Here is a 25,435-nt window from a genome sequence, read left to right on the forward strand (position 1 = left end):
AATAAATAATCTGAGTATTTTCTGAGATAAAACATCAATTGTTCAGACTTCTCCAAAGAACCACATAAATGGTAAATGTATTTTACTATACATGAGACACTAGCTAAACAACAGCATACACAAGATAACAGGCTCCCAAGGGAGTTCATAGTATTCTTTTTGTTTCAGCTATAATGTGGTGATAATATTGCACATTATATTATAATATGCACATTCCATATTATTATATTATAATATGGAATCTTGCATTTATGAGTTGGTTCTGCTGCTTTAAAATCCTGTTGAAATGTGTTTTTCCCCCCTTTTTGCAGGGTGATGTGTGCAGAATGCCACCTACAGCCATTGTACGCAGTTCAAAGTTGGCAATGAGGATTGATGCTCACAAGTCTGTTTCCTTAACATAAGGCAACTGTTTCTCAAAGACGGATGAATCCTGACTCTCTTCTGAATATTTAGATATCCTTGTACTTGATTCTTTAATCACATACTTCTTACTGACTTTCCAACAGGCTGCTGGATAAAATAAGTACATGTTTATTTTCTTCTCCCAAGCAAAGAGAGATGTATTTATTTTGACTGTTTAACAACACATGTAGTTTACTCCTGTTAGCCATACTTTGAAAAAAGAGACCATTCTGATAACATTTTCCCATTTCCCTGATCTTCTCACTGCAGGGAAAAGGCAGTACATGAATTGAGACACCCCCATGCCCAAATAATTCAACATGTAAATTAAACATTCAGCAAATTCCAGTCAGTTGAAGCCATCATCTTTGGACAAAGGTAAATAGGCTTGGAGGTTGTGAAGTGCTGGTTTGGGTGGTGAAACTCTGCGTTCATGGACACAATCCTGATTTGGTGGGGTTTGAAATGGAAATGGAGAACATGCATGGAAGCTCGGCGATTTAAAACCAGCTGAGCTTGTGCACCATGGACTACCAGTTTGGTTGTCGAGTAAGTAAACCAGAATGCTGATGAGGGGCAGCCTAGCCACAACTGGGGTAGCCAAGCAGCCTTACTGGCTAGTCTAGTTGCTCCAGCAGTACCTTGCTCCATCCTTAGCCTCTCACTGGGCAAATTCAGAGAGAGAGAGAGAGAGAGAGAGAGAGAGAGAGAGAGAGAGAGAGAGAGATTTGGCACCAGAGAGGAGAGTGTTGTTGTGACTATAAAAGGAAGGAGAGGAGCAATGTACACAGAGGCCATTGGAAGAAAAGCAGGATATGAAGAAATAGGAGTTGATGTATGCTTACCTCGTGTCTTTTTCTCCTGGCCTAGACCGTCTTCGTTTGTCCTGGTTCGGTTATTTTCCAGTGACTGTTCTGATGCTTCATTTTCTATGCAGATGAATTCAGAAGGGAAATATATATATATATATATATATATATATATATATATATATATATATATATATATATATATATATATATATATGCCTTCATTAGGTGCCTACCTCTGTCCAAGGCACAGCATTCCTGCCCCTGAACTACAGGCGTCCACCGGTATCCGTGGGGGAATAGATTCTCGCTGTTACCGCAGGTTGCCAAAACAGTGGCTTGCAGCAAACCCTGCTCTGTCATGCTCACAACACATTTCTCTTTGCACTCATGACTCTTTGTTGGCTAGCACTTTACTAAAGGGCGATTTTTCTTCCTTTCACTTTGGAACAGGCAGCAGAGAAACTAGTCTTGTAGCTGCTAGAGGACTAGCTATGGGTCGAGGGTCTTCTTGCTGTCTGCTTCCAGTTCCAAAGGGAAAGGAAGAAAAATCACCCTTTAGTAAAGTGTTTGAAAGCAAAGAGAGTCATGAGTGCAATGGGAGGAATTTGAGAACCATGGATAAGTGAAACCGCGGATATGGGGAAACTCCTTATTCCTGCCCTAAACACTCTGGCCTCAAGAAACCAAGATATAATCCTCTGCATGTTCTCAAAGGGAAGTTCTACTGAGCTCAGTGCAAGGCTGGCCCATCCATGAAGCCAACTGATGCAGTTTGGCCAAGGGTGCCCAGCTCCATCCACCCACTGCTGCTCCTCCCATTCCCTGGAAAAGCAGAGCGGAAGTGGAAATGTGGTGAGCATTTACATCATAAAAGGAGAGCAGCTTTCGACACACCACCACTGGCACCCAGGAGACCTTGGGCCTGCCCTGGCTCAGTGGGTAGAGCAGGGGCGTCCAAAGTTTTTGGCAGGAGGGCCACATCGTCTATCTGACACTGTGTGGGGGGCCGGGGGAAAAAAAGAATTAATTTACATTTAAAATTTGAATAAATTTACATAAGTTTACATAAATGAATATATTAAAGATGAACCTATATGAATGAATGAAGGTTTTGCAATAGCTCAAGGCTTATAAAAGGCCTTGCACAAAGCAAGGCTGGCCTTTCCTTTGCTGCTGCTACTGCATCACAGAAGTGAAACAACAAGCAGTGGAGGGAGCCCTCATCCCACAGCTCACGCGAGAGGTCAAACAGTCACCCTCACGCTGAGAGCAGTTGTGTCGGGCCAGTGTGGGCTCCAACAAATCTCCAGAGGGCCAGAGGCTCATTGGAGACTGGGGGCTCCCTGAGGGCCACATTGAGAGGCCTTGAGGGCCGCAAGTGGCCCCAGGGCCGGGGTTTGGGCACCCCTGGGGTAGAGGAACCTCATCCTTCCTGGTTCTCTTGTATTTAGCAGAGAAGAGCAGTTTCCTCTGTGTATCCCAGCAGACCATATTTTCCTGTGACTATTTGCTGGTTTCCTTTTTTTTTTTTTTTAATTTTAAGATTTAGTTGTTGTTCCAAAGCAGTAAACCAAGATTCTTAATTCTAATAGCAGTCATGTTTAGAATTACATCCTTATATAGATTTTCCAACAGGTAACGTCTCAATGGTCTACCTTGATGTGTCAGATACCAGCACTTAACGCGTGAGGGGGGTGTTTTCACACAGAAAACCAAACAGACCTTATAAAACTAGCGTGGGACTCTGCTGAGAAGCATATCAGAAAGTTCTGCATAAGGGTCTGTGGGCAACAGAAAACCACGAGTTGTGGAAATGATGATTACTTTCGTCACACTGTTCCAGATATTTTAATTGTTCTTAATTTTCCAAACCTTCCCCTTTACCTTTCTTCCATACTTTGTGAGCCTTCCACAGTTTCACCACAAAAAGGAGGACCATGATGAACAGAGCAGAAAGTAGCACAGACACAAGGACTGGGAACAAAATGTTTGGCTTCCTCTTTGCCATTTCTTCGTAGATAAGGTCCGTTCCTGTTTTTTAAGCAAAGGTGTTGAAGCTGTTAAGTGCTTGATTCCTGGGACAATGTGATATTCCCGCAACAGATGTCTGAATTCTTCCCCCAACCAAAAAAAATTAACTACCACATTTTAATTGCACTGTGTATGGATGGTTTGGAAAGAGAAGATGCATTTACACCGCAAATGTAAACATATAATAGTGTCAATCTTCAGCAAATCCTGGGAAATATTGTTCTAGTGGAGAGAGGGAAGGTATAATTAAGGGAATTTCAGTATGAACCAAACTATAATTCCCAGGAGTCCTTGGGGGAAGCAGTGATAGCAGAGGTATAGTTGAGGGGAAGTGGAAGCAGGAGGAGAAGTAGACCTCCAGGATTTCTACTGTAGCAGGAGTGAGAAGCACTCAGGTGCTTTGTCTGATTTTTTTTTTCCCAACCTGAAAAGAAGCTTCAGATAGAGCAGGAAGCAAAATGAGAAATTTTTTTTATTCCTGGAAACAGACAGAAGCAGGTGGGTGGACAGAGTTGAGTGCCCTCTGCCAATCCACCAGCTGCAGCAACTGCCTCCCATAACCTTATGGCCATCCTGGCTATGAGATGAGACCCAACCTTGATGGGGCATGGAGTTGTGTGTTCTTATACTCACTTCTGCTTTTTCAATCAATCAATCAATCAATCAATCAATCAATCAATCAATCAATCGCTTTATCTGGAAATAAGTTTAACAAATCAAATACTGAATTGTTAACCTACCATTGATTGTATTAGGAATGAGAATTGCTGTTCCATTGTTCGGAGTTGGTGTTTGTTTATGAAATCTTTCTTCTGTGACATTCAGTATTTGGTCTAATCCTATTGACATGTGAAAGAAAAAGATATTCTTTTCATATCCCAGCAGAGAGAGAGAGAGAGAGAGAGAGAGAGAGAATGAATACATATGTATATATTGGTATTACAGGGAATGACCTGAAGTAAGCTGTGTATATCAGATTATCACCAGAACTTAGTTTCATTTGAGATGTGTCACTCTAACATACCACTGGTGGCATTGGAATCCCAAGCTGCTTCTTTGCTGGTCAGGAATGGTGTTTGCAAATGAGATACTCCTTCTGTTCCATTTGATATGTTGCCTGACTCTGTTGACATGCAAAAAGAAGACATATATTCTTGCTGGAAAGAATATTGCTATACTGATATTACCGTGAATGACTTGAAGTTGTTTATGTTGGATGATCAGCAAAAATTAATTTTGTCTTACATTCCGAAATTACTGTTAAATGACTTTAACATACCATTGGTTGTATCAGCGATAAGAGTTGCTATTGCACTGTTTGGAGATGGTGTTTGTGTAGGAAATCTTCCTTCCGTGATGTTCAATATTTTGTCTGATCCTGTTGAAATAAGAAAAAGGACTTACTTCTTCCATAATCCTGCAGGATTACAAGAATAATGAAGAAAACTTCTGAATTATGGTCCATCTAATCAAGCATTTTTCCCCACAGGGTTTCTAGGAAAGCTACCAGCAGGACATAGGGGATTGCCATCTCATCATACCTCCCCAGCTACTGATATTCTCTGGCTGCAGAATGAAGCCCAGAGACAAAAAAAGTGACTTCTGGTTTCCTTTGGTAAAAATGGTTGGTGGTTATATTTTACCTGTATAATTCTGAGGGTTCTCCAGCTTTGTCATGTTAAATTGTGGTGTGGTTGGAATGAAGTTCGTAGTAGGCTCTGGGAATAGAAAGACATGAATTCAGTATGGATAGCCATGGAAGGCTTATCCTGTGTAGCCATCAATGAGACTTCTAGGATTAAGGTTGTAGGCCAAGTTGGAAATGGAAAAGGTGCAAAAGAGAGCGACTAAGATGATTACGGGGCTGGGGCACCTTCCTTACGAGGAAAGGCTACGGCGTTAGGGCCTCTTCAGCCTAGAAAAGAGACGCCTGAGGGGGGACATGATTGAGACATACAAAATTATGCAGGGGATGGACAGAGTGGATAGAGAGATGCTCTTTACACTCTCACATAATACCAGAACCAGGGGACGTCCACTAAAACTGAGTGTTGGGAGAGTTATTACAGACAAAAGAAAATATTTCTTTACTCAGCATGTGGTTGGTCTGTGGAACTCCTTGCCACAGGATGTGGTGATGGCATCTGACCTGGACACCTTTAAAAGGGGATTGGACAAGTTTCTGGAGGAAAAATCCATTACGGGGTACAAGCCATGATGTGTATGTGCAACCTCCTGATTTTAGAAATGGGCTATGTCAGAATGCCAGATGCAAGGGAGGGCACCAGGATGAGGTCTCTTGTTATCTGGTGTGCTCCCTGGGGCATTTGGTGGGCCGCTGTGAGATACAGGAAGCTGGACTAGATGGGCCTATGGCCTGATCCAGTGGGGCTGTTCTTATGTTCTTAAATTCTTTGCTCTTCCTCATAAAACGAGAACTGAGGGATGTTGGGAGAAGATTCAGTGTCTTAAGATAGGAGATGACCACTGGCGTAAATGAGATTCTAGGCATAAGGAGATTCTTCTGGGTTCTGCAGCTCTGTTTCTTGAGCACCTGTCTGTAGTAATGGTCTGGCCCTCTTTGTCAGCCCCAGACAATTCATTACTATGGACAGTTATCCTAGAAACAGAAGCGTAGAACCTGAGTTTTTCAGTGGTCTTCAACCGTTGTGCTCCAAACTCCCAAGGCGCACCTGCAGACCTTTAGTGGCACACCAATGTGCCGTGGCACACTGGTTGAAAACCACTGAGCTAGAGCATCAGAGACATTGTAATCTGAAACTCTCCTCAATCCACACTTCCTCTTGCAAACTGCACTTACCAACATGCTGGAGGTGGAAGCTTGTTGTTAAATTTCCTCCTCCGAGACTTTTGTGGCGAATCACACAAGTGACAGCAGACTTCTGGCTGTAGGTGTGGACTGTGAGTGTACTGGTTGAGTTGTATTTCTTTCCACGTCCTTGCAAGTGATGTTTGGTATCGCCTAAAATGCATAGAAAAAAAAATTTCTTCAGATGATTTTTTAAAAGTAATATAATTAAAATGCAAGTAATATTTTGCAGCTTTATTTGACAACAAAGGATTTGCAGCCAGAGAGCTTATTTCAAGTCTGTGTGAGGTTTAGCATTCCTCATGGGGCAAGTGAGTTGATCCATATCAGGGGCTTTTCTGTTTGGCCATCTTCCCTGTGACAGGCAGACAAGCAAGCCAGTCACTGCTAGAGGCTTCATCATTAAAGCTACCACCACCACATCTCTGATATGCAGTTCTATGCATGAATTGCTCAGAAGTCCCTTACTAAGAAGTAAGTCCCATTGAGTTGTATCATGTATGATGAATACTTTGGGGGAAAGTGAATTTATTTGGAATAAAAAGAGAACACAGATAAATAGGAGTAGTGAATATACTATGTATAATGGTTGGTTTGCAACCTTCAGTCTAGAAAGACTATGGTATGAACCTACAGCACCCAGTATTCCCAGGCAGTCTCCCATCCAAGTACTAACCAGGCCTAACCCTGCTTAGCTTCTGAGATCAGACATGATCAGGCATGTGCAGGGTAACAGTTGCTGTCAACTGTTATATGTATAACTATGTATAAATTGATTCCTTATCTCACAGATTCAAATGTGCTTATCATGTATGCACATTCTGGTGAACTCCCAAGAACTGGCAATGACTACAATGAAAGCATCTGCAAATAAAGTTGCAACTGGATCAGAAAACCATTAGTTGAATTTTGGGTTGACTTTTGGGTGTGTGTGTTTGCAAAACTTGCCTTGTCCATCCTGTGCAGTGAATACGTGGAGAGGTTATTGAAAGAGAGAGTATGATACAGCAAGAAAATGTGCTAGTTGCAACGTACCAAAAATTTCCATCCCGTTGTCCAGCAGCCATGTCATCTGAGGAGGGGGCTGGCTCCCCCAAACAGAACACTTTAACACAAGCTTTTCTTCTTTGCTACTTTGCACTCTGTCTCTTGATACTTCCAATTCAGGACTGGAGGGCATTGCTGTAACAAGAGAGACCCTCTGTTTTGAAGGCTGCAGTCTTCCTACTGTACTTTTATCATGGAGAAGAGTTCAACAGCAAATTTTCTCACTCCATTTGGTTCCAGTTATCCTGAGCATCCCAGGCACTGGCCAGTCAGATGTATGTTCTATGTGGGAATGAGGCTTAGAGCTTGTCGGTCACTCTCTAGGGTAATACTGCTTGCCTCATGTTGGCCCAACAGCATTGCAGCATTGCCTGTGTTTTTTTCCTTCTTGGAGGCCACCCTCCGTTAACTGGTTCACACTATTTTCCCTGCAAAGCTAATGATGTAAATGAAAGCTTCTCCCTTTTCAGGTGCTGCTGGGCCTAGACCTAGAACAAGAAACTCCTGGCTCTGTGCATGACTGCCCTGTATAGGAAACCACAATGATTACTAGTGTGAAGCATCTCCCTGAAGAGTGAAGGGTTCCTTGGTACTGGAGTGATACAGGCTGACCATAGGCTCGCCTTGGAAGGAACGACTATATAAAGGCTTCTTGTTTAGGCTAGAACTTTGCTGGGGAGAAACAGTCCACTTGGGCTCTGATTCTTACTCTTACCTGTGTACCCTGGCTTGACTACTTCTTCCCAGCTCCTAGCTGGATGGCTGCCTAACATCTAAGAGCCAGGATGGTGTCATGGTTCAGGAGTTGAACTTAGACCTGAAAGATCCAGGTTCAGATTCCCACTCAGCCATGAAGCTTCCTGGGTGACCCTGTCCAGTCACTATCTCTCAGTCTCACCTACCTCACAGGGTTGTCGTGAGGACAGAAGGAGGGAAAGAACAATGTACACCTCCCTGAGCTCCTTGGAGGAAGAGCAGTATATATGAAAAGTCAACAATCAATCAGTCTCCTTTACCATCTCTTTCTGCGCTTATGTGTGGAAAAACCTGGAACATACAGACTTACCCAAGATGTTCACCTGCTTTCTTTTGACAGGCACGCTGTTATGGAAACAGGTGTATAGTCCTTCATCACCTGTCCTGACATGGGAGAGGCGAATGTGCAAGTTGTCCTTTGAATAATGGATAAGTTTATACCTCTTGTCTTTCAAACCTGGAGAAAGACCAAAACAGATATGGAAGAGATACTCAAATCTCCTTCTTTCAAGTGCTGCATTAGGGTCTGCTGTGAATCTGCCTGAGAATTGCTGTCAGGACATGGTACTGCAGTTGGGAGAGCACTTGCTTGGGATCCAAACAGCAGGGGAATCCTGGTTTATATCAGAGATCTGAGGGCTGAGAAGCTGCTGGAGCCCATGCCTTTCAGGAGCCCCCTAACAAGTGACAGTGCTGCCATGATGGCAGAATGCTGGCTCTGTACCCAAAACATCCTAGAATACTCAGTGCCGGGGACTCTGGGACATTCCCTATTTGCATAATCTTTTCCCAACTGTCCTTACCAGCCAAGCCTTCACTCCACACATTGACAGGTAAGGGGACCTTCCTAAACTCTGTAGTTCAAGGACTTTCCCAAAATCTGGAGCTGACTTTGGGGCAAGGAAGGCTGAGTGGAGGTTCTAGACCAAGTTGCCTGAGGATTCCTCAAATCTGAATTCAGCCTTGGGGCAAGGAATGGGAAGTTGGGTCTGGCTGGTATAGCTCTGAGAGTGGCAGAAGAAAAAGAAGCTCATCAAGTCCCAAGGAATGGGTGAGGAGGAGATGCCAAGTTCCAGACAGGAAGTAGCATTTTGAATTCCCTGTGGTGCACCTAACTTATCCCCTGGGGACTGGGGATAAGAATAGCCCCTCAGTTTGGCTGTACTTGTCGTAAGAGGTGACTAAACAGCCACCAGGCAGATGGGACTCATCAGCCTGGGAAGGCTGCTCATCTGAGAGAAGGAAAACTCTGATCCCAAACCTCCACTGCCTTGTGGCTACATCCAGTTATGGAAAAGGCTTCAGGAGTCAACCTCAAGGCAAAATCCAGAGCCGGAGTCCCTGAGGCAGTTCATGGCTGAACATAGTCACGTTCTGGCAACTCCTGCGACGCCGCTGGAACCAACCGTATTTACCTTTCCATTGGACCATTTCAGCGATGTGGAGAGGGGGGATTTGCTGCATGGGTAACAGCCTATCCTCCATACCTACTTTACCCAGGCTTCGCGCACTGGAGAGGACACTCTGTTCCAGAACCACCATTCAGAGCGTGACACCATAGTCTTCCGAGACCGAAGGATGCCAACAAGGGGCACCTAACTAAGGCTCACGCAGAGGCGTAAACTTTCCCACTAGAGCAGTGTGCACAGAGGTTTGAATTGGCTGACTTGTTGGACATAGACATGGAAAATGGAGTTTCGGATCCCCTTTATCTATGAAGCATATTGGGTATCTTGTGGACAAGGCTTGGCTTGTAATGGTTGTAATCATTGGTTGTAAATCATTGGTTGTAAAAAAAAAATGGTTGTAAGGCCAGTGGTTGTAATCAGGGCTGTTACAGTACCTTAAAGACCACTTAATTTATAAGCAGACATGGGCCGGACGCGGCTCACTTGGTCTGCTGTTCTTATAGGAGAAAGGAGAGCTGTGAGTTTTTACTGCAAGGGCAGCGACAAGCCATCTGGGATGGATTGCTTTGTGTATTGATATTGAACGTGTTTTCTGTTTGCGTCGACTTCCTGCAAGAACGTGACTAACTGTCTTGGAACAAAAGTGTGTTGGTGTGTATGACTCAAATTGTCATTCAGTAGGAAAGCCCACTCATGCGTGCTGAAATGGAAAGGTCTTTTGGGCACAAGCTGCCTCCCACACTTACCTCTGAGGTCTTTGAAAAAAATCAAAAACCAGTGCGGATTCTTCCACTCCAAGACAGAACTGCTGTCTCCAGCCACAGCACAATCCAAGTCCAGGCTCTGCCCTTCCACTAGGGTTATGCTTTCAATTCCAGTTTCTTGAAAAGCCCCTGTCAAAGAAAAGGAGTTGGTGAAGTGTGGGTTGATCCAGTTTGGGAACTCTCCCTCGTCCAGTGTGGTCCTGATCTCGATGGGGTCTCTTTGGGTGCTGTTTGCAGGGACAAAGAGCAAGCATGCCAAAGCCAATGGCTTGATTAGAGTGAAGTCTAGCTTGGCCCTTCCTGTGGTAGTGATGTATTTAGCATCGCAGTCCACCTGTGTTGGATTGTGTTCAAAGAAATATTTCTTTACCCAGCATGTAATTATTCTGTGGAACTCCTTGCCGCAAGATCTGGTGATAGCGTCTAGAAGATGGTGATAGGCCTAGATGCCTTTAAAAGGAGATTAGACAGATTTATAGATGAAAAGTCCACAAGTTACAAGCCATGAGAAGTAGGCTACCAGATTCAAGAGAGTGGTAACAGGATGCAGGTATGTTGCTGTTTTGTGGCCTGCCTGAGACATCTGATGGGTGACTGTGAGATACAGGAAGCTGAACTAGGTGGGTCTTTGTCTTGATCCAGCAGGGCTCTTCTTATGTTCATCCATTGATTTATTTTAACCAGGCCAGCTCAAATCCAGAAAAGAACAAGTAGCTTTGAAATGGTCAGTGGTTTGTTGATTTGAGCTAATTGTCCTTGACAAATTGCCTTTATTTTACTGCTGTTTTTATATACAATAGTACACACACTGGTTGATTTTAGTCTGAAAGCTGCTTTGGTGTACTTATACAGAAAAGGGTCATAGTAATAACCTTCGGTTTAGAGCTACAATACTTGCCTGATCTGGTTTTCTAGTCTCTTGCCATTTGGTTTTATAAAGTCAAAACTTCACTTTCATTTCAATGGTGCAGAGGCTTCTGGAGGCTTTGCAATGACTGTAATTGTGGTTTGTTAATTCAAACGGAATGCTGAACTGTAGTTAAGCTTGAATACCTGAATCGAGCCTGTGGCTCAATCCAGAGCTTCTTATAGGGCTGGTATGAGAAAAAGGGATAGCCCCATCTGCTCTGTAGACAGACAAACATGAGAATGTCCTGAAGTCCCACTCTATCAAGATCACGGAGTTTACTGTGTCTGGGAGGGTTGCACTTGTGGTTTTCCATGAGTTGTTTTGGCAGCTTCACTGTTTCTTGCCACTAGTGCTGGTGGGGATCGAAAGTTCACAAGCCTCAAACGGAGACAGGAAGGAAGTGCACACAGAGCAGTCCCTAAATCACTGGTGCAAAGTATTTTCATGAGTGGCAATAGAAACTTCAGGGTGAAGACAGGATGACGTTCTGAAGCATGGTGGAAGATTTGGAAAGTGAGGTGTCTTTAGCACTGTGGCGGAGCACATACTTTGCATGCAGAGGGCCCCAGCTTCAGTCTCTGGCATTAAAAAGACCCTCTTTTAAGTTCTACTGACAGGCCATAATGTGCAAGGACACCAGGACGCAGGTTGTGTCTGTTGTCTTGTGTGCTCCCTGGGGCATTTGGTGGGCTACTGTGAGATACAGAAAGCTGGACTAGATGGGCCTATGGCCTGATCCAGCGGGGCTCTTCTTATGTTCTTAAGGTGGTCTGCTCAGGTATAAGCCAGCTTCATGTATTCATTTGTGGGCTCAGTCCTATCCAACTTTCCAGCACTGATGCAGTCGCAATGCAGCCCCCAAGGTAAGGGAATAAACATTACCTTGAGGAGGCCTCTGTGACCCCCCCCCCCACCTCAGGATGCATCCCACACCCCACAGATGCATCAGTCCTGTAAAGCTGGATAGGATTGGCCCTTTTTTAGGAGTCAGTCTGGTGGAGTGGTTTAAAAAGTGCCAGACATCGGCCAGGGAGATACAGGTTCTGAGCTTAGCCATGAAACTTACTGTGGCTTGTCATGCTATCTCAATACTAACCTACCTCACAGGATTGTTGTGAGATTAAGAGGGGAGGAGAAGAACCATGTAGGCTGCCCTGAGCCCCTTGGAAGTAGCATGGGATGAGATTGCAAATAAATAAAAAATTTGAGGAATAATTGAGGGATAAATAGCATCTTTGATAGAGTGTATTTCATGCTAACCATTGCCCCTAGACCTCCATATGACCAGTGTAGTTCAATGTGTATGGTCACGTGACTGCTGAAGGTCCCTTCATAAATCCTCTTTTTTCCTACACTGAGGTCATTTCTGTATAGGCTAGCAAAAAAAAAGTTGGCAGTGCAAGTGCAGAGTTCTGGTCCAGCTTCACAAAATATAGGGAGTTTGGACTATGTTGCTTCCACTGCTAACACTGGCGGTTGAGCATACTTTGGTCTGACACATAAGAACATAAGAACAGCCCCACTGGGTCAGGCCATAGGCCCATCTAGTCCAGCTTCCTGTATCTCACAGTGGCCCACCAAATGCCCCACGGAGCACACCAGATAACAAGAGACCTCATCCTGGTGCCCTCCCTTGCATCTGGCATTCTGACATAGCCCATTTCTAAAATCAGGAGGTTGCACATACACATCATGGCTTGTACCCCATAATGGATTTTTCCTCCAGAAACTTGTCCAATCCCCTTTTAAAGGCGTCCAGGCCAGATGCCGTCACCACATCCTGTGGCAAGGAGTTCCACAGACCAACCACACGCTGAGTAAAGAAATATTTTCTTTTGTCTGTTCTAACTCTCCCAACACTCAATTTTAGTGGATGTCCCCTGGTTCTGGTGTGATGTGAGAGTGTAAAGAGCATCTCCCTATCCACTCTGTCCATCCCCTGCATAATTTTGTATGTCTCAATCATGTCCCCCCTCAGGCGTCTCTTTTCTAGGCTGAAGAGGCCCAAACGCCATAGCCTTTCCTCATAAGGAAGGTGCCCCAGCCCCGTAATCATCTTAGTTGCTCTCTTTTGCACCTTTTCCATTTCCACTATGTCTTCTTTGAGATGCGGCGACCAGAACTGGACACAATACTCCAGGTGTGGCCTTACCATCGATTTGTACAACGGCATTATAATATTAGTTGTCTTGTTCTCAATACCTTTCCTAATGATCCCAAGCATAGAATTGGCCTTCTTCACTGCCACCGCACATTGGGTGGACACTTTCATCGACCTGTCCACCACCACCCCAAGATCTCTCTCCTGATCTGTCACAGACAGCTCAGAACCCATCAGCCTATATGTGAAGTTTTGATTTTTTGCCCCAATGTGCATGACTTTACACTTACTGACATTGAAGCACATCTGCCATGTCATGTTTTCACATGACATGGTGAGATACAGAGCTGGACCATAATCTAGCTCAGTATTGCCTATGCTCGCCTTCAGTAGTTTTCCGGGGGTTTCAGGGATGCACCTTTTTTCTGGCCTTACCTGGGGATTGATCCTGGGACCTTCCGCAGGCAAAACAACTGGTCCAACCCTGAGCCACAGCCCTTCCCTCTCCCACCTTGAATTATATCCATGCCTTTGACATCTCCACAGATGGAAATTTCCATCTGAGCCAGAATTTTCAGATGGAAAGACCCTTCTCAAGATCCAGCTCCCCATTCTCATCTTTATAAGCATCTTGAACTAAAATTTAGCTTTGCATTGTAAATTATCCACAGCCAGTTGGCAGCTGGTGGGTCTTCCCTTTCTGACTGTTTTTGTCTGTCTTCTCCATGCCAGAGAAGAAAGTGAAGCACTACAGTTTGTCTGGCAGACACCTTTCCCAACAGAAACTTAGAGATACCCAGAGACCTCTAAGGCAACTCCCAGTTTCCTTATAAGAGAGGTGCTTACCAGGTGCTTTAGCCCAGTGAGATAGGCTGCTCCAGGGAGGAAGCAATGATAGCATGGTTGGAGGAACCATTGGCTTCCTAAGCAGATTTGGGTCCTCAGTGCATGGAGACCAGTACAGGTTGAGTATCCCTTATCCGGACTGCTTGGGATGAGAATTTTGAATTTGTCTGGATTTTTGAATAATTGCATAAATATAATGAGAAATGCCTCCTCTTGCTCTTTTCACTGTTAGCAATATGGGTTTCTGCTGGCCTCTTTGACATTTTTCAGTAATGTCTGTACAGGTACACATCACATAGTAGAGAATAGCACTTACAGCCTGTACCTGCACTGCATGTGGGAACACGCACAAGACCTTCTAGTGTTCACACTACAGACAATTTTTTTAAAAAGTTTTGGACAAAAATGTCTGAATTTCAGAATAGTCAGGATTTCAGATGTCCGGATAAGGGGTCATCTACCTGTAATGGCAAATAAGCGCCCCCAAAGGAAACTTTTCCCCCACTATCAATTTTCACCCTGCAGTGAGCAGACACTGTGAAGCATTGGCTGTGCTCTCGGGGGCTGTTGTTGGCTCACACATGTCGACTAGTGAGCGCCACAGACCCCCTTCCCAAAACCTTACAATCCGCAAGACAACCTAATGCTAGCAGCGCTCCCGAAACAGAGCAGTGTGAAAACCCCTGACATGAGCGCCGGTGTTGTCACTCACCTTGCAGTGGCAGCAAAGTCAGAAGGCATAGCACGGATGCGGCAAGGGGCATGTTGGGGCTCTTGCTTCAAAGGCAGCCCCTGTGTCACACCAAGCTAGTTTCCTCTTCCTTCCCTTCTGAAGTCAGGGGCTTGCACCTGGCTCCTCCTTTTCAACTGGGCAGCAACAGCATGTACGATGACTTCATGGGTTACAGTGACTGCCCCCTTTCCTTTGGCTGCTCCCACCCATCTTCACACCTTTGAGGTGCTTGGAGACTCCCCCCCTCCCCCAACCACAACTGCAGCCACAAAATCTGCAGTCACCCTTTTTGGGGCATTCTAAAATTAACTTTTTCTGTGTGGCCAAAGCCGACAGCAGACAGCTCAGCTAAGCACCTTTTAAAGGCCAGTTTGCACCTCTTGATTTTCTTTTTTTGTTTGTTCCAAATATAGGGTGCCTCCTGTGAGCTTCTCTGCTTCTGAGTTCATTGCAAACAGTTTTGTGCAAATCATTTGCCCATCAGGGCTGCTAGCTCCCTGGAACTGCAAGTGATGTACTGCTTCAAGGTTTTATGAAGCTACAAGTACTCTTGGATTTAGCATGGAGAAAACTATTTACTCAGCTTTTAGACTAAGGGACCCCCCACCACCACCACACACTTGAGGTAAGGTATCCTGGGCCCACCTTCTGCCTCTCCATAGAGTCCAGCTCCATCATCTCCTCCTGCGGTAGCATGCATGAGGATGGGAGGGCTGCCCTCTCTCCTTCTCCTCCTCCAATGGCCAGTGGAGGGAACAGTAGGAACCTAGTAGGAGAGGGGTAGATGGGATGTTGCAGAGAAAGAATGAAAGAGCTTAAAGTTCAAGTGTAACTGCCTCTATCCAACACAGCTGGAAAGCCTTCAGGGGTGTTGTGCAGCTTGTGGAGACTCTGAGCTGACACGCAAATGGGGTTTCTGTATCTGGTAGGGGCACACCATGCAACTTGAAACTTCCCACTGTGTTTTCCCCAAAATAAGTTCTGAGATAAGAACGTAAGAACAGCCCCACTGGATCAGGCCATAGGCCCATCAAGTCCAGCTTATTTTCCCTAAGAAAGGGTTTCTCAACAGGTAATCCTGTTGTACATTGTGTTACAGAGCCCCGATTGTCCCTGCTTTAATGTGTTCTTGGATGTATGCATGAAAGCGGTTTGCACCCCAATAGGGCTCATTGTGGAGCCATCAGGAAGGGTGCTTTCTGGAGATCTACATGCTTGTGTTTGAATCTCTTTAGCTCCAGAGCTTATTGCCATTTTGAAATTCACTCCCATCCCCTCTTTGGGTTCATGACAAGTAATGATGACTTGTTCCAGTTCAGTTTGACCTGGATCTGAGAGAGTGTCCATGATTGATAACACAGTCCAGGGGTGTCAAACTTGTTTCATATAGTGGGCCGAATGGCTTTCATGATGCCTGCTGAGGGCCCAAAGTGATGTCATAAAGCAGATAGTGATGTCATAAAGCAGGCCATGACCAGAAATAAGCACTTTTGTCTCTTAGGAACTCATTAGCTGCAAATAACAGAAGAGACAAAATGCAAAACTTGGTATTTTCAAGATATGGGAGAGCCCAGTTATCACGTGGGCTGCCCTTTCAACAGTGACACCTCAGTACAGCTCAGCAGCTGAGGGTGGCACTGAGAGCTTGAGAGCTGGATAAAAAATTTTCAGGTGCTGCATCTGGCCTGGGGACCTTATTCCTGACACTCCTGATATAGTCCATTGATGTACAGTACAGAGGTTCAAAAAAAAGTTCAAAAATGCATTGGTAGCAATAATTTAAGAATGGCTTTAGTAGAATGGACATTTTTGTAAGGCTACTGGTTGAACATGAGTGTCACCAATGATCTTAAAGCCACAATACACTGTAATTTAAATATTTTAAGAACCTTTATATATGCTTCTTTACAGGATTCCATTTCATCATGTAGCCAGCAAATGGTGCTATCTAGCAAAAAAATTCAGAACTTTTTCATTTGAGAAAGAACGAACACACCATGGCTGCACTCTTATACACATTTACTAGGGAGTAAATCTCAATTTAATGGGATTTACTTCTGAGTAGACATGCATGGAATTGTGCTGAAATACGTGTACAAAGTACAAACAATTACAACAATTTGGAGGTCCCCCCATATGATTGAGTTAACCCATTTCTGCCCAGCTCACAGGTGTACACATCTGATCCCTGTTGTGTGTATGCAACGCTGGCAGAAATGGCTTATCGTAGATACTCACCTATACTAATCAAGCTCCAATTATCACTTCACCTGATCTCCCAGTCAATCAGAGGGCAGAGCCTTCCAACTCTGAACAGTTTCCTTTCTCAAGGACAGACAGGCAGGTGCCAAGTTTCTCAAGCCGAAGGCAGGCACAGCTCCTTAGAAGCAATTTGTTAACCTTTTATTCTCCTTCCTTCTGCTGCAGCCTTGCAAAGCAGGTCTGTTCTTTGAAACACCAGGATGGGAATCCTCCTTTCCATCTGAAGCAGGCCACAATTCAATGCACCCTTACTTAAGAATAACACCCATGGAAAGCAGTGGGTCTACTTCTGAGTAAAAATGGTTGCAAATACAGGTGGAGCCTATTTATCTGTGTTAGTTCCGTCCCATGACTTGGCACAATTAACAAAAATGTGTTGTGCTAAATTCCATAGAGTTATGCAAATACACTGCAGCCTGACACTTCCAAATGGAAGGAAACTAAGGCAGCTGTTATCAATCCCCTCCCCTCCATACTCAGCCCTCCCCATTGCCAGCTGCCCAGCTTCTTTCACATGGGATGCTGATCTTTTAAGAGTCCAGCCCTATGCATTTCTACTCAGAAGTAAGCCCCATTGTAGTCAAGGGGGCTTACTCCTAGGAAAGTGTGGAGAGGATTGTAGGCTAAATCTCAAGCTTTGCTTGGTGGGAAGGCTTGCTTGTGTCAGTGATAGCCTGCACCATGTGGGGGTTGCTTGTGTTGGTGATTGCCTGCACCATCTCAAGGGGGGGGGGAATTTGGCAAACACTCGTTGGGTTTTTTAAAGCAAACCCCTCTGTTGCTACCACACCTGCCCCTGTGTAAGAGAGAGCTCCACCTTGCTGCACATGTTCTGGCTACAGAGATTTTCACACACACACCCCTTGCCCTCTTCAGCCTCTTTGCTGGCTCAGGGGCTCCAGGAGTGTTATTGTTCCTTTGCAAGGAAGAGGAAGAGGAAGGGGAACCTCTTCCAGGGCTATTACCCTGCCTGGGCAAGGCAGAGCCTTTTTGCAGTGTTTTGGGCTGCCTGGAAATGGAGTGAGATGCCAGCACAGGGCAAAGGAGGCCCTTTGCCTCCTTGAAAAGAAAGGTGTGTGTGACTTGAAAGAAAGGTGTGTGTGACTTTCAGTTCCCCCATCCCATGAGACAAATCTGCAGATAAAAAAATCTGTGGATAAATAGGCTGCACTTGTATATGCAGATGCATCTCTCTGCTGTGAATTGAATTGCACACTCCCAGTTATGTGTTATAGGTTGTATGTTGTACGTAGAGCTTCTGGCTTAACACACCAGACACCTTAAATGTGGATTTGATTCATGGTTCTCCTGCAATGGTTCCCAACCTTTTTCACTTGCATATCCTTGGCATCCCATTTCCATAAATTGTACACTTCATATTAGCACAATGTTTGTAATTAATAATACAAGCCCTCATCTCCTCTCTGTGAAAGCCCAGACTTCATGTATTTATCACAGTGCTTTCTCTTTTTATCTGTTTGAAGAACAGAAGACTCTGCCTTTGCACTGTTTTGCACCAGAAGTGTGCTGAGAAATTCTGGGTGATTGATCACTTTCCATATTATGTTTCAGCTTTTTTACTGTGCTGGTTTTCAATCACTGGTTCATACATGAATTGATGACCAAAAACTAGCTATTGGTGGGGCTTTCACAGCCAACTAGCTACCTCCCTTCCTGCCTTGCAGGTTCTTGCAAGGCATTCCTGTCTTGCAAGGCATTCTGGAGGCACACCTGCCTTTTTCTACCATTATTCCATTCTTTTTCAAGTACCCCTAAAGGTCCTGTTGAGTGTCCCTGGGAGTGCATGAATACCAGGTTGGGAACCACTGTTTTACTGGTATGTTGTTTACAGTGCACTTACTCTGATAGTGCTTACAAAAAGGTGATGAAGACCAGAATTTAAAAAGAATAAAAATGTATCTTATGATCTTTTACTATGTTTTTAATAAATTAGAGACTGCAGTTCTTAGGTAACAATTAGTGGTGGGTTATTTTTCAGGATCTGGCCTTGGGTAAAATCAGACAAAACTATAGTCAGACACCCCTCCTAAGTTTAACCCCCAACTTATCAGAGGGTCATAGGAAATTCCATGATTGTTGGCTCAAAACCTGCCCTCGACTTATCTGTGGGATCGACTTATGGGTGAGTATCTATGGTAAATCAAAATACAAAATGCTTTAATAAAAATCAACAACAGTTTCCCCTACAAATTGGGACACCTGGAAAACAGAGAACTATGAAGGAATTGGTTTGGTCCATCTATTCCATAGGAGAAAGGGCAATGCAAAGTGTTGAAAGAAACAGAAAGCGTGAAAGCCACTATTTGCTCTAATCAACAAGTTTGTTCCCGTTTCTATTGCAAATCATAAACACAAACCATAGGTCCCAATTTACCTGCACTGAACTGTGCTTGCGTCGCCACGTTGATTTAAACCCAAGAGCAGCCCATGCAATAGGAGGAAGCCACCCTGCCAATTCTAACACACCCTTAAGTGACTACAGCCCAAATAGCTTTCCCATTTTAATGAATGACATGATTGAAAACTGACTTGCTGTACTTGAGCCAGACTTGAAAGCTTAAGGAACATAGACGGTGGAAAATTGCTAGTTAGCGTGGCAATCCTAGCATGTTTTAAAGGCCGATCGTCAATTCAGCAATAATCCTGACTAATTCAAGCAGAAAATGTCATGCTGTAGAGGAAGCTCTTGATTCATAAGAAGGAGTTAGCTAGGAAGGCACACAAGGGGTAAAGGTAGTGAATGAAGACATCAAAACTCTCAATGCCACTAATGGCCTCCACAGTCCGCATTGCACAGGAAGCTTGTCTAGTTTAAATCAACTGTGATTTGCCTTCCACTGCTCCTGAATCCAATTTACACCCCCCACTGCCTCCATGCCCCTGTTGTTATGCAACCGGTTGCAGTCAAATCAATTGGTAATGCTTTCTCTAGACAAGCTCTCAGACTGCAGGTGTGGGAATTGTGCGATTACATGCCCCCACAAAAACCTTGCCTGGAGATAAAAAACAACAGTCTGTTGAGAGAGCTGACTCTTCTCCCCAATTAGTTGGATTTTGTTCTGGGAACAATTAGAATTGTGCCTCCCCCACGCGCAGCCTGAGATGAAGTTCAGAAAAACTTTTACCAAGTTCAAGCACGTCAACTGATCTTCACAGGCCAGATGCTCCAGACTCCTGATCAGTCTGGCTGCTGTTTGTCTGGACCTTTTCCAAAATATTTTGGAGAAAAAAATAAAAATCTTTTGAAAGCAAACCACATGGGAGACCTCCACTACCACAACCGTGAGCCATTCAGACTGCATACTTTTTATTGAGTCAGAGAGCCATGGGTTTCCAGTGATAGAATGAGGAAAATGAGCAGTAACATAGCAGAACAAAAACAGCAGTTGTCCTCTGATGTGTGTTGAAAGCGCCCTGATGAATGACATGTAAAGAAGGCAGTCAATTTCCCTTTGTACCGCAAAGCACTTGGACCACGGAGGGTGCCTTCCCTATTTTAGCACCTTTCCCTTTAAATGCAAAACCTTTGGTCGCTCCAAAAATACTGCAATTCAACTTTTTTTATATATATAAGAAACTAAAGGTCTGGGGAAAAAGAAAACCGTTTTAGACACCCAAAAATATAATTCTTTGCATGAGATTATTTCAACAGTTTTCTCCCCACTTTCTTGAACAGAAATGGCTCTTGAAAAAACTGCAATGCAAGCTACTGCATTCTTACTCAGAAATAATTAGCCCTGTTACAATGAATGCTGTTTAGCCCTCAAATAAGTACAGTATGTGCAGCCTGAATATGAAAAAAGCTCTGTATGTACAGTATCCTGTCACTCCAGACACACAGGTCTTGCTTGAGGCAAATAACAAGGATTGCGGTCAATTAATTGGCAAGCGTAATTGCAATCCAACATACACTTTCATGGGAATAAGCCTCAATACACCCAGTAGGACTTACTTCTGAGTATAGGAGTGCCTGAATAAATGTTGTTATGATTTCCTCAGCGTTTCTCTAATTCAATTTTTGACCAATTGGCAGCCCAATCCTACGCATGTCTACTCAGAAGTAAGTCTCATTAAAGTCAATAGGGCTTACCTCCAGGAAAGTGTGGATAGGATTGGGCTGTCAACTGGCAGAAATTTTTTTTAAGCGTTTGAATTTTTGAACTGAATTTTTTTTTTTTTTAACAGAAGGACATAAAAAATGCACACAGCAGACACTATTTAGGACAGACGTGTAAGAAAAAATGGAGGGGCTGCTTTTCCTAACAAGATGCCCTCAGTGACATATATGGGCATCCACTACAAGACAAAGGGAATATGTTTCATTCTTTTGAACTACTGATTTCCCTTGTATTCATATTTATGCAGTTCGAACAGATTAATTAATTGACTAAAACTCATATAATTAGGCTGCAATCCTACATGCCCTAACATGGGAGTTAAGTTCCATTAAACTCAAGGGGTCTTACTTCTGAGTAGACCTGCCTAGAATTGCACTGCATATTCAACTAAGATTTCTTTAATCAGATGGCAGCCCTATAAATAACTTTTGAACAAGATCCTGCTGCAACGTTTCACGAATGAAAGCTTTTTTGATCACTTTTGTCTGTTCAGTATCTTGTATGCTAGTGTGTACAGTACATCGTTAAGGATTAACAACCTGCAAGCTCTCAGTGCAAAAACAAAAATATCCCCACAAGCTATCCACAAAAATTAAATATACACCAAGAACCAACATTTTGGTTTGATTGTCATTCATTGTTCAAAGTTCATTAAAACTCTTCCACAGAGAGTAAATCTGGAGAAGCCATAAACTCACTCATCTTCTGAATGTCTGTACATAGCCAAAAAAATAGTTTAAATTACATATATATATTTATATATATTTTCCAAAAAATACCAGCAGCAATAACAACTGCAAAATACAAATACTGCAGTTTTCTTTTTCCTGCTATCACATAACTTTATCTCCCTGACATTTTCACTATACATCCCTGGCAAAAATAAAAATAAAAAAAATAATGCATTTGAGAATGTCCTGTGGCACTTGACATGTAAAATGTACAATTACAATTGTGGATTTAAGTAAAATATACATATTGCACACAAAGAACATTCTGTTTGCTCTGCTTCAGTTTTAGTGCGTATTCTACGCTCCCGGAATAGTTTGTCTGCATGAGATCAAAGGTGAGTTGAATTAAGACTTATTCAAGTGGGCCACGTGGCAGAGCGGTTATCCAGTTTCTCCATCCCACACTCAAGTGATCACTAGAATACAGTGAGGTCTGTGTGTACGTCAAACAGATCTCATCATGTATGAATGGGGAAGATAAGTGAGTAATGAAACAACTTCAATAAGAATTAAATGGTTGACCCATGAGTGGTGAATAAGGTAGTACAGATTGGTCCTTAGAATCTCAGGTACTTCCACCGATCAGGAAACAGTCTCTAGGTTTATGGAGTTGAATGTGTTCACAAGCTGAATGTGTAAATGGGGGGGGGGGGATGGGGCAAAATGACCATGGGTGGCTGTCCAGTGGCTTGGCTATTTTTCCAAAGAAGAATCCCCTGTGGGCCTATCTGCTGCTGTTGAAACTTGGTTTTGCTGTCCTGGGTCAGAGAGAAAAATGAATTGCATCTAGCATAGTCCATGCTAAAGAGCACATCCTTAAGCCACTTAAATTGATGGAAGTTTTGCTGTTGACAGCGTACAGAGAACTTAGTGGTTTCTCAAACAATTGGGTCTACAATTTTTTCACTTGTGTACCCCTGAACAGCCCATTTCCTTAAACTGTTCCCCTCATTTAGCCCCGCCAAGGCATTCTAATATAGACCTGCCTTTTTCTGCCATTGTTCAATTCCAACACTCTGCAAGCAAAATGTGTGTTGGCAACCTTCAGTCTCGAAAGAGTATGGTATCGCGCTCTGAATGGTGGTTCTGGAACAGCGTGTGGCTGAAAAGGCCAATTCGGGAGTGACAATCCCTTCCACACCGGGAGCAAGTGCAGTCTGTCCCTGGTCTGTCTCCATGGCTATGGGCCTTCCTTCTTTGCCTCTTTGCCTCAGAAGCAAAATAATAATGGAGCACCAAATGCATGCCCTTAATAGCGCTGTTTGAAGGCGTTACTGAACTTGCAAAAGGATGGTTGAACATGGCTGACACCAGAGGTTAGTGGGACCAGATTGTTGTCAGGGCCCATTAAGAGAATGCCAACAGAGGCAGCATCACCCCCTTGGCTGTCACATGACTCAAAGGCTGCGGCCAGCTCGAAGGCTATGACGTAGCAAAGCCCAGCACCAAAACGTGCCATGTGTGTGCATAACTTGTTGATTTCAAGTGGTGACTTGCATGTGTGAACTGAGCCACTATGGATCAGACGCCTACAGGCAGAGTTTCCATAACACCTCAAAACACAGGTCTTTTCAATGAACACATGCCCAATCTCGTCTGATCTTGGAAGCTAAGCAGGGTCAGGCCTGGTTAGTACTTGGATGGGAGACCGCCTGGGAATACCGGGTGCTGTAGGCTTATACCATAGTCTTTCGAGACCGAAGGTTGCCAACCAGTCCAGACAACCTGGCTGGACGTGATCAAGCAATGAGTGAACCAAACCTTTGGGTTGTCAAAATTCTATTCCAACCAAGGTCCCTTTTGCTCGTTTCACTATCGCTTAACTATTTCCAGCATTGGCAGTAGACTACATTAGTCTGGGTAAGGACAGCAGATTTTTCCACAGTATTTTTTCAGGTCTTGTGGAATGTAAAATGTGCCACACACACAAATTTAGCAAAATGTGGCGTGCGTACTCTATCCAAAATGGCTCAAAACAGAATTGCAGGAGTCCAAATTCATGACAAATTGAAAACAAAAGAAAAAAAACAACCCCACAATTTGGAACACAATCCTAATTGTCACTAACATTTTACAGAAGGCAGTGAAAACTGGTTTTCCTCCCTGGAGCTTGATTCAAGATTTAAAAATTATATATTAAAGCTCAGTAGCTTACATCACAAAGTTATTTCTGCTGGACAGAAGCTTGGAGAGAGAGAGAGAGAGCGCAGCGCGCGTGCGCGTGTGTGAGTACACGTATATTTTTTTTTCCACAATCCAAGCACACGTCTATATTGACCTACGTTTTCTAGATGCACGAACACCACCCTGTGGAAGATATGCTAGAGTGTTATCTTTAGATCCATCTAAAAGGTTGTGAATTTTCACCACTGTCAGGAATTAAGAGAGAAATAACCCCAATAAACAAGACATTCCACAGTCTTCAGAAAGGCCATCTTTTTATCATCCACTCCTCTCTTCCTTGTGTCTTATTCTTGTAGCAAAGTTTCTCTCCAGTTAAACCCTCCAGTTGGTCCATGTGTGAGTGGAAGGATGGGTGGATCAGTCAGTTGCCACAGACCCGTGTCTCCAAGTTCTTCGCAGCAACAGAACCCCAGGTATGGAATCTGCAATTTATGAAAGCGTGGGAGAAAAGAGAACAGCAGGCTAATTTTTAGTAAGTAGTAGATTTTCACTTACAGCATGGAGGACCTCCCCGCCTTCCTTGCAAACATCTAAAGAGCTTCATCTTGTTGGTAGATGTTAATTACCTTTCTGACCATCTGGACAAAGTCCTTGGAGTTCTGAGGTGATAGTCCTTGCAGCTGGCAAGTACAAGCCTCAAGGGAGGATGCATGTGCCACTATCAAAATGTTATTCCCTGCGGGAAGGGGTAGAAAACACAGTTTAGCCTGCAAGTTAAACTTTCCGGGACAAAGTATACGTTGCACACAAGTGTCATGGAATCCTGATGTTTCAATTTTTAAATGAAAAGCAGCCTCGAGGCTGTGATTTTATATAGAGAAGCGACAGGGCTTAATCCTTTCCCCACCAGTTGTTTTTCCTATTCAAAAATCACCTCCCCTTGCTGTTTTCCTCCCTGCAGGTTCCAGATATCTATGCGTTCAAGCGCTCCTGCCTCACTCTTGTGCCTAAGAATTGCTGCCACTCAAAGCTGTTATTCTACAAACCCAAATGGTAGGGCTTTTGATGTTATAAATACCATGGCAAAATGTCAACTGTTTCCAATAAAGCTGCTCTTTGGGGTTGGTGAGTGGTCATTTCTGTGGTCCTTATGCCGTTAAGGTGCTCTTCCAGATATTTTGGAATTGCATCAAGGGTGCTAATCACCACTGGGATTACTCTGCTCTTCTGTCACAACCTTTCAATTTCTATTATAAATCTTTGTATTTTGTTATTTTTCCCCAGTTCTTTTTCTTCTACTCCACTATCACCTGGTCTTGATGAATCAATTATTCTGATTCGTTTTTCTTTCTTCTTGACTACAGTTACGTCTGGTGCATTGTGTGAAACATGTTTATGTGTTTGTACTGTAGTTGCAAATCCCATATTAGTTTTGCATCTTCATTCTCTTAAAACAATCTTCTCTCCTAACATGACTCTCCAGCCTTCTGAGGATCAAACAATAAGCTACACTTAACACAGGCTATTGAACAAAA

The 25,435-nt window shown here is 43.7% G+C and overlaps 2 protein-coding genes and 1 pseudogene across 5 annotated transcripts in view; all 3 read right to left on the bottom strand.

Moving 5' to 3' along the window:
* Positions 1 to 379: 379 nt before the first annotated feature.
* Positions 380 to 14,675, bottom strand: CRTAM (cytotoxic and regulatory T cell molecule). Its single transcript, XM_066639706.1, has 10 exons — positions 14,624 to 14,675; positions 10,037 to 10,183; positions 8,192 to 8,338; positions 7,114 to 7,260; positions 6,070 to 6,231; positions 4,892 to 4,966; positions 3,989 to 4,087; positions 3,102 to 3,248; positions 1,251 to 1,334; positions 380 to 513 (listed from the first exon to the last, which is right to left on the bottom strand). The coding sequence occupies exons 1-10, from the start codon at positions 14,673 to 14,675 to the stop codon at positions 380 to 382; spliced, it is 1,194 nt and encodes a 397-aa protein (XP_066495803.1).
* Positions 6,706 to 6,825, bottom strand: LOC136662812 (5S ribosomal RNA; annotated as a pseudogene).
* An 8,203-nt stretch (positions 14,676 to 22,878) lies between the features above and the next one.
* The window catches only part of UBASH3B (ubiquitin associated and SH3 domain containing B), a 67,894-nt gene continuing 65,337 nt past the window's right edge, over positions 22,879 to 25,435 (bottom strand). For all 4 annotated transcript variants that reach the window (XM_066639568.1, XM_066639565.1, XM_066639567.1 and 1 more), the window contains 2 exons: positions 24,527 to 24,636; positions 22,879 to 24,382 (listed from right to left, as the gene is read on the bottom strand). In XM_066639568.1, coding sequence (XP_066495665.1) covers positions 24,245 to 24,382; positions 24,527 to 24,636 — 248 coding nt within the window. In that variant the 3' untranslated portion in view covers positions 22,879 to 24,244. The remainder of the gene's footprint in view (positions 24,383 to 24,526; positions 24,637 to 25,435) is intronic.

This window comes from Tiliqua scincoides, chromosome 11 (genome assembly GCF_035046505.1).
Source record: "Tiliqua scincoides isolate rTilSci1 chromosome 11, rTilSci1.hap2, whole genome shotgun sequence".
Classification (NCBI taxonomy): Eukaryota; Metazoa; Chordata; class Lepidosauria; order Squamata; family Scincidae; genus Tiliqua; species Tiliqua scincoides.